The sequence below is a fragment of the Vidua chalybeata genome, chromosome 2, assembly GCF_026979565.1.
Source record: "Vidua chalybeata isolate OUT-0048 chromosome 2, bVidCha1 merged haplotype, whole genome shotgun sequence".
NCBI lineage: Eukaryota > Metazoa > Chordata > Aves > Passeriformes > Viduidae > Vidua > Vidua chalybeata.
In genome coordinates, this window is record NC_071531.1 from 94,645,235 (window position 1) to 94,661,927 (window position 16,693).

Consider the following 16,693-nt stretch of genomic DNA (forward strand, 5'->3'; position numbering starts at 1 on the left):
ATTAAAAAAATGCCATCTTTCTCAGTATACATCAGAAATACATATATTATCATAAGTACCTCTAAAGTAATTTTTTAAAATTTTGTGGGTTACACAATACAAAATAAATGAATAAAAATATAAACTGAAAAAAACTAGGGAAATTCACCTATGGAAAAAAACATATTGCCATATTGTTCCTAATTTCCATTCGGGTTTTGTTTCATAATGTAAATATCTGGTTTACTCTAAAGCTAACATTTCTTTGATACATCTTCTCATTCTCTTATTTTTATTGTATCTTTTTAGTATCTTTTAGTTAATATCTTGGTAATGCTTTGGTTTAAGACATTTTGTTTGGCAGCCAGGTAATCAATCAGATGGATGTCTTATCCATCAAACACTGAGTGAAAGACCTTTGATTAGTAAAGACCTTTGATTTAAGGCATTGATTAAAGCCGTTGCCTAAGCAGATCAAGTAAAACTTTTGAGGAATTAGAGCACATAGAAGAAATTTCCAGTGAACAAAAAAAGACATGCACTTGCACATGTCCAGCTGTGAACAGAGGTGATGGTAACTGTCCTCTTCAGTCACTTCCCAATCTTGATTTTCCCACCCTAAGTCTCTCCTGCTCTACTCCTCTCCCATTTCAGTGCCCCTCTGCTTTTCTGGGTTGACAGCTACATCCCTTCTCCTCACAAATCCACTCTGGCTAAAAGGAAAATTCTGTCTTAAATCTCCTGTACCAAGATCTATGCTCTTCCAATTGCCAACCTACCCCAGAGTATTTCCTATCTGACTTTCCTCAGTCTCCTCATTTTCAGCTGTGCTCCTTCTGCCCTCAGCCACACATACCGAGCCCTGAGGTATCCTACTTGTGGCTTTTCCTCTTGCCAGCCAGAGGCTGCCATGGCTTGTGCTCTACTTCCACCTCTTTGTGTGCACATGTAGCGGCATGCTGTTAGACAGCTGAATCTGCACTGCTGCATTGCTGTCCTTGTGGAAGGAAAGGGACAGTGTTTGGTCTGGCAGGAATTTCAGAAACCTGGATAAATATGTTGGCTAAATAACAGAAGCAGGCTAAATGCAGGCTGCATTTATCAAATGTTTTTGTAGATAGGGAAAGAATGGAAAATTGTAACCCTAAGCCAGGCTCTTTTCCCTCACATTTTAATAATAAAATTTACAAAGAAGCTTGTTTAAAAATATTTTAAAACAGCAAATGAGTTCTGTTCTCAGTGTTGTTCATGTTACTTTGCCTCAGAAATAACAGAACCCCATGAAGACTGTTAGTGGGACATGACCAAATTTGCCTATTAATGCATAGTTACATGAAGATTAATAAGCTGCCAAAATGAGTAGATTCTACATGGTTGGGCCATGATCAGAATAACTATAAAGGGAATTTTTACTCTGATAAAAAAGCTTATAACTTTCACAGAGAAATAGAAATGCCAACAGAAGAGAAGGTCCTGAGTAGCAGATAGAGAGCAGCTTGGAATCTTAATGCTTCTTTTAGGGGATCTCTTCTCACTGTTGTGCCTCAAACTCCATTGACATTTCTATTGCAAGTTCATTCTTGCTTACTTCTCTCAATGTACTTTTAAATCAGACCCTTATTACTCTTTGATTCTGTTTCCATATTTAGTTTCTCATCTCAGTTTAATCATACTGCTTCATACACATGAAAATTAGTTGACTGATGTTGCAGGGAAGAATTTTTCCACTCTGTCTTTATGGCCTAGAGTTTAGGAATTGATTTGTTGACTCTTCCACCTATGGAGGATTCTGCAATATCACTGCCTTCTTGGAATAAAAGCATTTTCAGCTTGTAGGGTGCTGTTTCTGGAAGTCTGTAGAAAACTACAAAGGGTTTATAAAAGGCAACTATTAAGGTTATCACCAGAGCTTTAAGATAGCTAGGCAGAAAACAACTTATAAATTTTTCAGTGCTAATGCAAAAGTGGTGGCAAATTCTATATCAAGATTGCCCAAACCCTTCCACTGCCAAATGTTTCTCTATTGTTTACAGCAGAATTTTGACAATTATTTGGGATAGTATTATTTCCCAATATTTTTTCAGCCATATTGTAAGCAATTAAAAAATAATTTCCATTCATCTTACTTTTGAAAAATTTCAGCACATTTTTATCTAGGAGAGAGGTTTAATGATATGAAAAAGACTAGAAGATCACAGGAATATACACTTAATTCTCTCCATCTTTTTAAAGTAAATAAATATTAAAAGTGTGATTGGTATCATCGTTTTTTATAATGACAAAATTGTGTGTATTTGCCTTACATATGAAACGGCTCATTATTAAGTTAATAAACAGGGGGAGTGCAGCTTGTATTTTTTAGCCATATGGAAGCAGTGCAAGAGCTATTTAGGTAACTCAGTAGGTTAAAACAATTACAATACACTTCATAAATCACAAGCAAACAAGATATTTTAGGGAAGGAGCGTGACGGATGAGGTCACCAGATATACAATATGTCATTTAGGTAACTTAGGCCCATATTTTTCCCATAATGTAGTAGATGAACTCATTAGTTAGAATGAAAAACAGTAAGAAGGAGGCATCTGGCTTCCAACTGCCTGTTTCTGACAGGGTTAAGATCACTAGATCTAGTAATGATTCTGCTTTGTCTACTGACATGGCCTTGTGCTGTAGAAAACTGATGAGGTTTGCTGAAAATTTAGTGTCTTACTGTCACAGTGTTAGAATCTGGACAAATGCAATCAGTTTTGACTTTGCTTCTGTTCATGTTTACCATTCTGCTAGGTTGCTTTAAGAGTTTAGGATTTTTGTAAAATAATAGATGTTTCTGGTTTAAGATTTTTCAAAATCACTTTATGAATCATTATTTATTTCTGCATTCAGAAGGCAACAGAAGTGCTAGGACATGATGTAAAAGAATATGGAACAGAACTTACAGATATCCAGTTTTATAACTAAAACTGATTGGGCTTTGTGACCTATGCTAAGGAGTTTACAATTTACATAAAATAATACTAGTAATAATAATAATAATACTGATCAATAAGGTCTTATAATACATCTTTTCACCCATATTTATGTGGATTTCACATATCCTAATTTGTTAGGATTCTTACCTGAAAGGTATTTAAGAAGTCTTATCAGTTCTTAATTTATTTTTTCTTAAGGTGCAAAATGTAAATTGGACCTTTTAAAGCCTTATTCATTTAGCTTGTTTGATGTTTTAAAATGAGAGTTAATGCATTCTACTTAGTAGTTTTTAGATATTGTTATTCATAGTCATAAATCAGCCTGAGCTGAATTGACTTAGTGTAGATATTTGTATTAGGTATTGGAGGCACAGCAAAAAAAAAAAAAAGATACAAATCTGATTTTTGTGTAAATCAAGTGTCCATACAATTTCCTGAATTTACAATGACTTCCTTTGATATTTTTGCCCTAAATCCTTTTAAATTAGTGTTATGTACTTTATAATATGTCATACTGAAATTTTATGTCCACAAATATGATTTTACTTCCATTTTTAGCATCAAATGACGCAGGCCTCCCAGCATTTTATTTTCATTTGGGAACAAAGGTTTGCAAGTCACCTGCTGATTAATTAAGTACAGTCCTATTTATAGCATCTCAAGATTAGTTCTATTTTTTAACTTGCTATGCTGATTGGAAGGCTTCTCTATAAGCTTAATTATATATTGATGACTGTCACTTTCCAAACTAAAATTTATTAATGGAGAGTTTGCACTGTTTTTCTTGTGCCAACCCTTCCATCATTTTTTTTTTCAAATTGTGATATCTGTTGTATAACTTCTCAGTATTAGTTTGGCCAGACTATGTCAGCCAAACTCTTTTCAGCAACAGTGGATTGCTAGGTATCTCCATAGTGGCACTTCCACATTTATCAAATATAAAGGCATACACAGTATTCCATAAATGAATCCTTCCAAAGCCTTCTATAATGCTGTTAATGCTTAGCTGTTGCAGGAACTATTTATTCAAAAAAGTTTGGAGCCACATTTTCCTTTTTTGTAAGAGTATTGTATTGGTAACTAAATAGTTACCCATTAATTGATGTATCCAAATCCTTCTCTTCAGTCATTTACCAAAGATGAATTCTAGTTATAATAGGAAGCTCTGTGATCTTTACTAGATACAAAGCTTTTCACTATTAAATGTAATTTGCAGTTCTGCCATAATGCCTTCTTATAATCCTGCTTCTGTGGCCATCAGTTGTACCTCATAATTTTGTCATCTGCAAATTTCGCCACAATGTTTTTACCTGAAATCTTTATTCAAAATTTGAACAAAATAGCTCCCATGGTAGTTTTTCTCAGTGTGATAGGCTTTTCTTTTCTTTTGAAAGTAACTGATGGCTCCTTCTTAGCCAGTTTCTTTTCCCACACTCTAATTATTTCCAGGGTCTCATGACTAAATTGCAATCTGTTGTGACAACCCCAGCTTTACTAAATTTACAATATTGACCCTTACTTTCTCTGAACAATAAGTATTAAAAAGGCTCATTTAAGAAAGCCATTTTGAAAATTCATCTCACTGCATTCCATTACTGTTCTTTACTCCAAAATAAATCCTGAAATCTTGCTTTCTGTTGAAGGTTTGCAGTTGTCCAGATATTTTTTTTTCCTATCTCTTAAAAAGAGAAACCTTGTATGGTTTTCCCCAGTAATGTGTTATTATCTCCAGTCATTTGTTTGGCAAAAATGCCAAACAAATCATTTCATTACAACAGATTTTAATGTGTTGTGTCTTCTGGTTTACTCAAGGTAGTTGACTTTCCACAACTGTATTTCCAACACGTTTTCTGTTCAGCATTGTTGACCTTAATGGAGATTGAGGTTGGATGTAACCTAACTTCACCATGTAGTGGACTATCGTCTCTTTTCAGTGCCCTCTTTTCATTTGCATAATAATGGAGCCTTATGCCATTTTATTCACCATATATTTCATGGGCAACAACCTGCTTTACTGACTGTCCAGTACTAATCTTCCCTTCAGTTGAGAAGTGTTATCTTTGTATGGATGGAGTTTAAAGAGGCAAGCAGAAAATTCATTAGCATCATTCTGTGGATCAGATGTCTTTCTGTGCCAAATATAGGCAGTACTAAGTAGATAGGGATCTTTTTGCTTCCTGACCTGGCAGATGCTAAATGCATTTGATGCAGCTCATAAATCCAGTTTCTACTTCCTGCTTCACAAAGAAGAGCTCATATCTATTTGATAAGATGCATTTAAGGCACTTAAGAGAAAAAGAAGGAAGTGGCTTCAGTGTTTATGGCTGTTAAAAGAAGAAAACAATGCTCCTTTATAATGGGTGATTCTGCTTCATCTTTTTAAAAGCCTCTTCTGTTCTTTCTTAATACTTGTACATATGCAGAGGTTTACATGACCATTAGTTCAAACACATAAATAATCTCTTACAGATTTTTTTTTATGTGCACATGCATGTACCCACACTTATGCCCATATGCTAAATAGGTATTTTTTACCTGACTGTACTGAAAAATCGACAGAGAGTTATGAGATTGTTATTAAAGTCACATATCTGAAGCACTTTTTTTGGTAACAGAGCTTCATTCAAATACATTATAAAATATTTCCCATAATATCTAAACCACTATATCAGAGCCATTAAAAAAATGTTCTTATTTCAAAATAGGACAGCTGAATTTTATAATCAAGACAAGTAATCTAATGAAAATAATGTAGTTTTAAAATAAACCAGGAAAGCATTTTGTCAATAAAAATAAGCCCCAGTTTGTTTCTCTCTAACCAAAATTATGAATATATAAGTTACTCACAACTGTAGCTGACTTTTGTCGAAGCATAGCAAATTACTGATATTTAATAGAGATTTTGTGTCTGTTTCACTGAAGTAATTAATAGAGGTACGGTCTTCTCAGTTACAAGATTCTGCAGAATCCTTCTCAATCTGGAAATGTTCCAAACTCAACAGATTTCACTTGCCTATCTCTATGAAGCTGTATTTATTTTGTTCATTATTTTTTCCTGAATTACAGAATTTTACCTTTTGTGGAAAAAGAAGACGTATCTAATAATTAATAATAACACCTGTTTTTTTTCCTTCATGTATAAATTAATCTGTATTCAGTGAAATATGTTGTAGAAATATGTATAATACACATTTTAAACAAAACACAAAGCAAACAAATGGTCTAGCAGTTTTCTTTTGAATGTAAACTTAATATTTGATGACAACAATACAAAAGTAAATTTTACAGTAATCCAAAAGCATAAGTGATTGCAATTTTCCCTTCTAGTAGACTCAAGGATCATACAGTTCTGCAGTTGATAGGTTATAATTCTTAGTGTTGTTTTTGCTGGCAGTATTTTGCTGTTTAATTACCGTGTGAGTAGTGGATTGTAGTTTCTAAATGTCACTGAGTTTGTATAATGTGATTTTGGGCTCCCTCTTCCAAGTCTGTCTATATGCCAAAGAGATGTTAAAGGTAAAATGTTTTGTATGTAGAATGAGTTTTTAAGGTTTAAAATACCATTATTTGTGACCTTTCTAACACATTTCTGTCATATAAAACCTTATGATCATATTTTATGGGAAAATATCAAACTAAATTTTGTTTATAATCTCTATTTCACTGCAGAGACACCAACTGTATTTCCAGAAAATATCAAAGATAAAGAAACACCAACACCAGTTGAAGATATTCAGCTGGAAAGTTCTATTCCTCATACAGATTCTGGAATTGGAGATGAACAGATGCCCAATATTTTGAATGGGACAGACTTGGATACCAGCACAGGTCCTGACGCTATGAGTGAGCTGTTGTCTACTTTGTCTTCAGAAGTGAAGAAATCTCAGGAGAGTTTAACAGAAAGCCCCAGTGAAATTCTGAAACCTGCATCGTCAATATCCAGTATCAGCCAAAGTAAAGGAATCAATGTCAAAGAAATACTGAAAAGTCTTGTGGCAGCCCCTGTTGAAATTGCAGAATGTGGCCCAGATCCAATCCCTTACCCAGACCCTGCACTGAAGAGAGAAGCTCAGGCTATTCTTCCCATGCAGTTTCACTCATTTGACAGGTATATGGTTGGATTCATTATTTTATATTGATGTAATTCAGAAGTTTGAAGGATTTTTATTTCTTCAAGAAGGTTATGCTATGATTGGTTGGTATTACAGTGTGTTAAAAACAACTGCCCTATGTCTCCCTTTCTGCATTACCAACAGACCACATAGCATAGACAAAAGTAATTCACCTTGTATTTCTCTGTTAGCAGTGAATAAAACTCTATGAAGTACTTGGAAAACAGGCCTGTTGCAAACAAATATATGTGCAGTAAAATATTTTTTTCCATTAAGATGCTATTTTAGTGAGAAGGAGGAGGGGTAATAGTTGCTGATATAGAACAGATTGTTCAGAAATTGAGTAGAATATTCTTTCAAAGGCTTAAATCTTAATTGGATCCATCATTGAACTGTTTTCTGGTACTGAAATGCTTTGACCATGGCAAATTGTTTGCTTGGTCATGGTGGAAACCAGTTTCCTTTTAGGTCTTTAAACAGCAGAAGCTGTTAAAGCTCAGAGATTAGTGCTTAAAACTAAACTCGCAAACATTTCCACAAAGAGTCCTTTGTTGTTTTTTTTCTTGGGCTGTATCTTCCTAGTTTCTAATGAATATACTTGTCTTTAAATGTCCAGTCCCTCTCAGTCATCCCGAACATAGCAATTGTGCTCTTTTGGAATTCTCAGATCTTTCCAGAAGTGTTGTCTCATCCATTGTGAGTTTAGACCTAAGTCATGTGAGTGTTGATGATGCTGTATTTTACATCCTTTCAGTTTCTTCATAAAAATATTTTTAAATGTTAAAAATTGAATCAAGGCTTAAAGACAGTTTAAGGCATGTCTTGAAAACTTAAAAGTATATTAGTTTATCAGACAGGTACAGGTAAAGTTCAGGCAAGTAAAATATTGAAGGAAATAAAAAAAATAAGGCTGAAAAGAGTTATATTGTGATTTATGAGGAAAAAAAATCTATATTTACAGAAAACCTGCAAAAATATCATAAATATCTTCATGAAGTCTTAAATAATATTCAGGGTTTTCAACAGAACATAAAGTGCAAGATATGTCAGAATTTTAGAAAAAATCCGATGTCTTTTTGTCTCTCCATATATAAATACTGAGGCTACTTTTTTAAAATAATTCTATTAATTATCAGATAGTTTCTGTTGTAAGAAAGAAAATTTACCACAATAGGAAAAGTGGAATATTCTTTAGAAGCAACGACTATATTCCTTATATATACATATAAAATATATATGTTCTTTAAGTCTTAAGACTTTTCTAGAGAAAGCTCATTTAAGAGCTTTTTCATTAAGATGATTTTTTTTAGTTCATCAATCTGCGTATTTTTATTTTAGATTGATTTCATTATGAAGTGAAAAATATTTTTTTCTTCCTATACAGTTAAGAATATTTCCTTATCCTTTGTGAGGAACCACCATATTCCAGAATGCATTCTTGTACATTAAGCAGTATAAAACATCATGCTACATGTACAAATGTACACCTACATGCTACATATACACCTAAACTGTAAACACCAAAAAGGTTACATTTCTACCTGGGTTAATAAGAAAAAAATTTCATCCAGAGAGCTGTAGTTGATTCACACAATGCCAGACACCTAAACTAAAAAAGAGCATATCATCTCATGAGATGTCTTTGTCATTGTTAGAGGGAACTTGACATCAAGGTGATTGAAGACATTAATTTTATTGTGCATTTCTAAATTATAGCTCTATAAGAAAGCACTAAAAACTCCAAGGGCCTGCAGTCGGTTGGCCATAACCTTTATTTAATTCGAGCACGTCCGTTTATTGTTCTTGCAACAATGTGACTGATTGTACCTTTTTAACATCATTAGTAGTAGTAGATAATATAGAATTATAGAATTCTTTAAGAGATGCCTCATGTCTAGAGCTTATAATTTTTGATAGATATTCATACATAATAAGTTTAGCAGCTAGTGAGTTTAGTGGTTTGTTTTTTTCCCTGACCTGTTACCCTACTGACCAAATTTAATGATTTCCTGTAAAAAGTGCACTGCTGTGTTTGTATCTTTTTGTATCTGTGTTTGCATACGTTCTACATGTCAGCCTTTGGAATTGTTCACTTCTTCAGAGAAAAAAAAAAAGGAGGTAATGGGTGACGTTTGGGCAAAATAATTCACTTTAACATCATTTTGGTGGTTTTTTTTTTTTTTTTTCCCTTAAATATATGATTCTGCTCTCTGATTTTGGTGAGTGAGGTAGATGATGGATTTTATTATAACCAACAACTGTGAAGGGAAAAACGACAGGTTGAGGCAAATCCAGCAGATTGGGAAATATTACATTCTTTTATCCAACTAAACAAATGTTTTTGAACTGTGGCCATCTTGATAAAAATACAGGTGGTCTTAGCCCATCAACTAAGACCTCAACTGACTGGTTCCACTCCATGGCTGCATTATAGAATGATGCCCATTGTTCAAGCAAGTATTCCTGTGTGCAGATTGTTCATATTGCCAGAGTACCTACTTGACCACTGTGAACAATCTTTGGAGGTAAATATAGGTGATGGTATCACTTTTCCAAATTATGAAGGTGGAACAGATTCAGATCCTGACCCTATAACTTTTTGTGGGGGGATGAAACAAGGGTTAGGGAGAAAAAACTTTGAATAGTATATTGAAATAATAACTGAACAAATTTAAGTATTAATTGACAAAGCAGCATGCATTTTACCTAGTAGTGATTTCTGAACATTTTATTTCCTGTAGTATCCCAATAAATATTGAAAAACTGAAAAGAAATTACAGCAGGATTGTCTTTCCATATTTGCTCATGTAAACAAAATTGTGTTTACTAATATAAAATAACAGTTAAATAAGATAATTTTTTTTAAGCTAAAACTATGCCTGTAAACTATATTTCTGTAGGATCTTATCTTGCTGTAGTTTATGCAGCTTTTGGTACTTCACTGAGAAATGTGGCTATTGGTCATCTTTATTGTCCCTGGGGAGAACTATGAGCAATGGAGTATATTGTTTTGTCAGGTTCTATTTGTTTCAGGTTTTATAAAATAAGCACAATGGTTCCACATTTATAAGCAAATCTAGGTTAGAGAAATGTATTTTTTACATTAATCTGGTGATATTCTTAGTCCTTTTGAGGGTAGTTTTTTGTTTGTTTGCATTTGCCTAGCAAAAGAACAGTTTAGGTAATTTTCTTTTATTATGATCATGGATGAAGGTAAACACCGTGTAAACTCCTGTAAATAGAATTGAACTTGAGAACTATATTTTAGCATTGAATATGATGTGTTTTGCTCTGCATGTTATTTTAATTGTACATTGCTAATATGTCTGTAAGAGTCATTTTGTATCAGGCTACCGCGTATTCTCCCGTGGAATTTGCGCAGTCGTAAATGAAACATAAAAGCAGAAAAAGCGCCCAGCATGTTTTATCAAATGGGAGCTGTGAGTAGCTAATGTATGCAGCAGTTCAAGTGCTATCAAATGTAAATGATGAGGTGATATTGATGAAAGGAGGGGATTGAGGTCTCGGGGGGCGCTGATGACGGATTGAACAGAAGCGGCCTTGCGCCGCACGTAACTCAAGTCTGCCGTCTTCACCACTCAAAGCCGTAATGGGAGGTGGCAGTCTGAAATGAGTTGCCACGGCAAAGAGTATTATTTTTGAAATGCTTTCACACAAATCACTAGGCCCTGCATACAACTTAGTTTCATGCTTTAATGTCATCAGGAGGCACAAATTGGTGTGTCTAATTGTTTGCCACCTGCCAGCAAAATGAGCTGCCAGGCAGCCAGACGGGTTTGATTGTCTGTCAGCTCTTCAATAGATTGAGAGTGACAACATCAAAAATTTCACTTCAAACTCTGAAGCTTTGAGCAGCTTTTCAGAGACCTCTTCCCCACAAGTGCTTCTGGACAACTGCATTTTTCAATTAGTTTTCAATATATTGCTGCCTTCTGCCTCATCTGTCTTAAGGTAGCTGTAATTACATTATGAGCTATATAAACAGATTTCTGGGACACAAGAGCCTGGATCCTCAAAGTTATGACATGTCTTTTAATGTCAGACTGAATTTCTTGAAAATGGCATCCAGGTTGACATTTTTAGAAGCAAACACAAGGGGTGATTTCTCCTAGATTTGCGACTAATGGAGCATAACTCACCAATAATTCCTTTTTGCCTTCTCATCTTCTGTCTGACAAAATTCAGTCCCTCTTATTGATTTTTAGGGTTTGGGGATTTCTTGTTTCTTTTTTTTTTTGGTCAATTTGCATTGGTCCCACTAGATGCAACCTAGATCATTACAGATTTTGAATTTGTTTGTGATTCTACTCAGTATTGCATTTTGAAGCTTACACTTCACTCTCTACTTTTTTCTAGTAGTAATTTCTTAGATGGATGTTATTATTGAAATTGAGAGTGTTTGTGGCTTTGTGTCTCATTATTTTTTCAAATTGAGGTGATTTACATTTATTTTCTGTTCTTAGAATTATTTCAATTGGAAGAATGGTTGCATAAGCAGAAAATCTTGAGTTCCTAGAAATTAAAAGAGCAGGGTTTTTTTGCTGCTATTAAAGATGTGATTCCCTTTTAATCCATTATAATTTCACAAATTGGAAGATTATGGGTTTGCTTAGTTTACATACTTGGTGAAGTCTTTAGGAACATATTTGAGAATATTTTGGAGAACATATCTTTAAAGTACTTAGTTCTGATTTTTGCAGTTTGTTTTCTTATTTTTTTTTCCCTGACAGAAGGACCTTGGGGCCAATTTTAAAGGTGCTAGAAAAAGTGGACACTTGTGAGATCCAGTCAGGTCTCATACATGTCCTTCCCATTAATACAGAGACAGGAGGTCTTCAAAAATATGATTAATTTTATGTAGGTATGCTATATTTAGAAGAATTACTCAGAGAAACTCTGTTTTGCTAGAATACAGCGATGGGGTGTGTTTTATATTTTTTGTTTTTTTCTTTTATAGTTAGCTGATAGAATGGGAAAAGACAGAACTGTGAGAGAAGATGCAGTGAAGGTTCAAATAGAGAGGTTCAATGTCTATCTGTTGTATGATTTCCCACCTTTGGGATGCAGGCATCATTGGTATGCAGTGGTCTACTAAGTCATTTAATTAGGAGGCCATATTTCTGTTAGAGTCATTAGATTCTCCAAATGATGATTGCTGAAAAATAGATTTTATTTTCCTGAAGTCTTATTAAAAATTTGTCGTTAATAAATACCTTTTAATCTTCTCCCCACAAAAATAGTTACTTTTAAAAGTTGATTACAAATAATTGAAGAAAAATAGAGCAACCTTCCCATGAATCAAGAAGGGCCAGGTACAGGTGTTGTCTGTTCTGTTCTTAGGCACTGCATTCCCCATTACTTTGGCTGTCACAATAGTATGTGAACGTGTGAATGAAAAAGCTAATCAGTAGTGTGGGAATTAAAGGACTCATCTGGTTGCAGTTGACTCAAGGTAATTTTCATTATCTTTGTGCAGTGGAGACTGGTCCAAAGAAACTACTAGACAGCTTCTCTAGAATATATTTTTCTAAGGTAGCAGAAAAAATACACTCCAGAGAATGAAGTATGGTTTCAGATACTGTTAGAGAAGAGGGCTGAAGTTGCATTGTCTGTATTCCTAGAAGAGTGCCTTAGTCACTCATTTAGTAAGTATAATAAAAGACAAAGGGAAAGCTCATTGCCACCTCAGCTGTTTGTTTAGAAAAAAAAATCATTTTAAATTTATGAATAGGTTCAAGTCAACCAAAATTGGGTATATTAACCCCCAATTTATTTTCATCAAGCCGTAATCATATTCCCCATATCTATCATTTAGCAATCTATACACAGGTAGCTCTTTCAAAACACCTGTTATCACCTGTGTAATGTGAGACTTTTCATATTCATGGAACTGTATCTGGCCTGAAGTTGATGAGGAGAAACCAGCATCTTTCTACTCTCTAACATAATTCACTTGCTATATAGATGAAAATTGTACTGCATATTTGTCTTGCTGTTTATCCCTATCTGCCTTCTTTTACAGGACTGATTGTAGCTTTTTAGCCTTTTTTTTTCAGCATATATACAGGATTAGGTTCCTCACCTATATATTTATTATATATATTTATTTATACCACATTGATTGTCACTTTGCATTTTTTTTTCTAAATCTGATGATGTTCCTGACATTTAACACATAACATACTCACTTAGATTCTATTCACTTTCCTCAAACTTATTAAACTTCCAGTATTTCTCATTTCTCTGTTTAGCCAAGACCATTAATCTTTCCAAATAATTAGCTTTTATATCTTTTAATGTTTTCCTTGTTTCTTGTCAGTATTTTAGATCATTTTAGATGCTTCAGGTAATTTATCCTGGATGCAAAGGATGGGATTTCTTTATGAATAAATACTTCTCTGTTTGATCCAAGATTGAGGATCAAGGGTCATCATGTCCTTGACCTAAAACCACATGTGAGATGATTTGCTTTCTTCTAGTTAGAAACAAGCAATTTTTGTTTCGTACATTAGAATCATTTCATGTACATTGAGATTTGGAGGTTTTGGTGCATGTGTGGTATCAAATGATTGAAAGAATGCATAATACATGGATATTCACTGCTAATATTTAATTTGCATAACTCCCTATAATTACATCCTTTTGTGAACCTTCCATATCTCTTCTACAACTCGTGTGTATACCTCACAGTTTTTTAATCCCCTTTTTTTTCCCCATGGCTATTTACTCTGAGTTAAACCTTTCCTCCTTGGTATCAGATGTATCTTCTCTTAATGCAGTCAGCCTAATAGAAGGTTGTTTAAAGTAGGATTCAGAATGTGTTGCTAGTACATAGTAACATTGCAGGCTCAGATCGGAGTCTGGGGGTGAAATTGGAAAGAACAGGGGGTAAACAACAATATAAATGTTTCATAAGGCACTAGATATGCACCGAGATATGGCCAATATAAATAACTTTTAGAGAAGAAATATTAAGCTTTCTTTTCAGAGATTAAGTTAATCTAGCTGTAGGAACAAGGTAGCGTGTAATACAGCAGACAAATTGCCACCCACTTTCTAATGTGATTTCTTCTGAAACCTCTGAAGTTGCTGTCTGACACAGAGCAATTTTATAAAGAACTTGCCTGAAGTCTGTACTGCCTTTTGAAGAACACTTGAAAAATCCTCATGCTTTCTGCTGCTGTGGGGGAGGAGAAGAGGAGCAAGAATATTAATTCAGCCTTAAGAGGTTTCACATATCCCACAGGAGAGTAAAGGAGAGTAAAGTGATTCTAATTTAATTGCTGCTGCTCAGATAGGTAGCTCAAGACATCCAGTATTGAAGGCTTATCTCTGACCTTCATGTTGACCACAGTGATTAAGTTGGAAAGCCTTTAAATTTTAAAATGGAGAAGACATATAGGATGTAATTCGCAGAGAAAGAGAAAATATAGAGCTGCATAATTCGTGTCTCACCAGCACTGTGTAGCTAAATATTTAAGTAAAGTCAATTTGAGAAAATGGTGGGTTTTTTTTTTAATTTCCATTTTCTCTTTTTGCATTTCAATGCATTAATGATATTATTTTCTATTTAGTTGTTTCATGCAAATTTCTAAACCCCAGAAGAATCCAGTAGCTATATGCTGAGGTTATTTAATAAATGAGCAGTGCATAAATAGTATGTGGGTTGAATCAACAACACTCATCTTAAGCATGATATGAATTATGATGACTTCAGGCTCAGTTTTAAAACTGGTAAAGGACACTCAGAGTAAAGGAACAGTGATTAGGACCCACAGGTATATTTAGAATTGAAAACCACACAACGAACACAGAAATAAAATCCGTTGCTACAGAAAATTGCTACTAATTTTTTGCTGTCTAAATCATAGGGAATCATTTGAGACCATGATGATGTGATTCAGACAACTGTGGGCCAGTTTGGAATATTTAGGGAGTCTGAAATATGTTTTACAAAGCAAGGCCTAAAATGAATTACAGAAGTGTATATAACCTTTTCTTCTAGTCTGTAGATTTCTGTACCTTCATGAAAGAAAAAACTGAATGCCTGACAGGTACATGCAAAGCATGTATCACAGTAAATTCATTCCTCAAATCTTATTATGCTCAAGTATAATACTTCTTTCATAAGTCTGATTTTTTTTTTTTTACTGTTTTCACTGCATGTGCTATTGGAGTGGTTAGATTGATTAAAAGAAGAGTTTCTTTACTTGAAGGGCAGTCATTCTCTTTCACCTTTCTTGTTCTGCTGTACCTCTTATTGTTTAGCACATTTTTGACCACTCTGTTGTGTTGTTCATACAGTTTTTCTGTCTGCTTCCTCTAGTTGTCATTCTGTATTCGCTCACTGTAGTTTGTTTTATCAATAGGAATGAGATATTTTGACAAGGTCACCATGTATGGCATGTCAGAAAGCTGCATTTTCTTTCAGTCTGGGATGATGTCATTTCACTGATTTTCCCTATCCTTATGGTAGAGAAGTTTCTGTTGATATTTCTTGATAATTTGTTATTTAATAGAACCTGACCTATCCTAATGTGGTGATTTACACATACAAAACAATGGCAGCTATGTGTAGAGCATTATATCTGTGGGTTTTGGGAAGGGTTGTCCTCCTTGCTACAGAAGCTGTATTTCAGTTCTAAACTACACTCATTAGGGGTCCCTTCCAAATCAAACTGATCCTATTACATCTGGGAAATAAAGCTGACATATGTGGTCTTTGCTATGGAAACTTAGCTGACCTTTTGGACACTCTGAAAGACCACTGAACTGTTTAAATATGAGGAAAAAGACCTTGAATTTAGATTCATCTTTAGAAAAATAGTAGGAAAATATGAAATACTTCCACAGTGATTGTATTGCCAATTTAGTAGATACTAATGCCATGCTTTACATGAGGGGAAAATTGTCTTTGTGGACCTGCCAACAGCCTCTCTGTCCTTCCCAAGCTCTTTGAGTCATCACTCTTGACAGTTTTTGTCTGCAAGGTGATCTTGTGAAGCTACATGTTTGCCTGTGGTCTTGGTGACCTGATAATCCATGTGCCATTATAATAGGCCAGTCTAAGGTGCCTTTTCCTCCTGTGTCTTTCCTTCTTGTGCTCCAGCATAAAAATACTCCCACTCATTCTTTATTCACCCTTTCTATTGCAATTCTCTGCAAAGGCAGAGGGTAATGACAATAGTTTCCTTTTGAAATTAATATAATTGGGAAACACTCCCACCTAAGAAACAAGATTTAATTTCTTCTCATGTTTTTATGATGCTACAAGGACTTTGCTTTTGGGTACTTATTCAGTAGTATAACCCAAATTCAAATATTTGATTGAGGTATTAATTGAAATAGAGATCTTTGTATGTAGATTGGGGGTAGCTTTAGGAAATTTCATGGTGTTATGGAGCAGATCAATCTAACCCCTGTAGACCCAGATTTGTTCAGCTGTAGATGCTGCTAAGTAAACAGTTAATATAAGCCGTGATTGTAAGAGTATTAACTACAGACAAAAGCAATTATTTTAGGGTCACTTATCTTAATCAATAGCTGTTGCACTGTTCAAACTCATCTCCTCCTAATGTAAATGGACTGAGACAAAAACCTATGGACATG

The 16,693-nt window shown here is 34.3% G+C and overlaps 1 protein-coding gene across 2 annotated transcripts in view; it reads left to right on the forward strand.

Annotated features, from left to right (window-relative positions):
• NBEA (neurobeachin) overlaps window positions 1–16,693 on the forward strand; it is a 454,830-nt gene that overhangs the window by 164,705 nt on the left and 273,432 nt on the right. For both annotated transcript variants that reach the window (XM_053932002.1, XM_053932009.1), the window contains exon 31: window positions 6,621–7,059. In XM_053932002.1, the coding sequence (XP_053787977.1) occupies window positions 6,621–7,059 (439 nt within the window). The remainder of the gene's footprint in view (window positions 1–6,620; window positions 7,060–16,693) is intronic.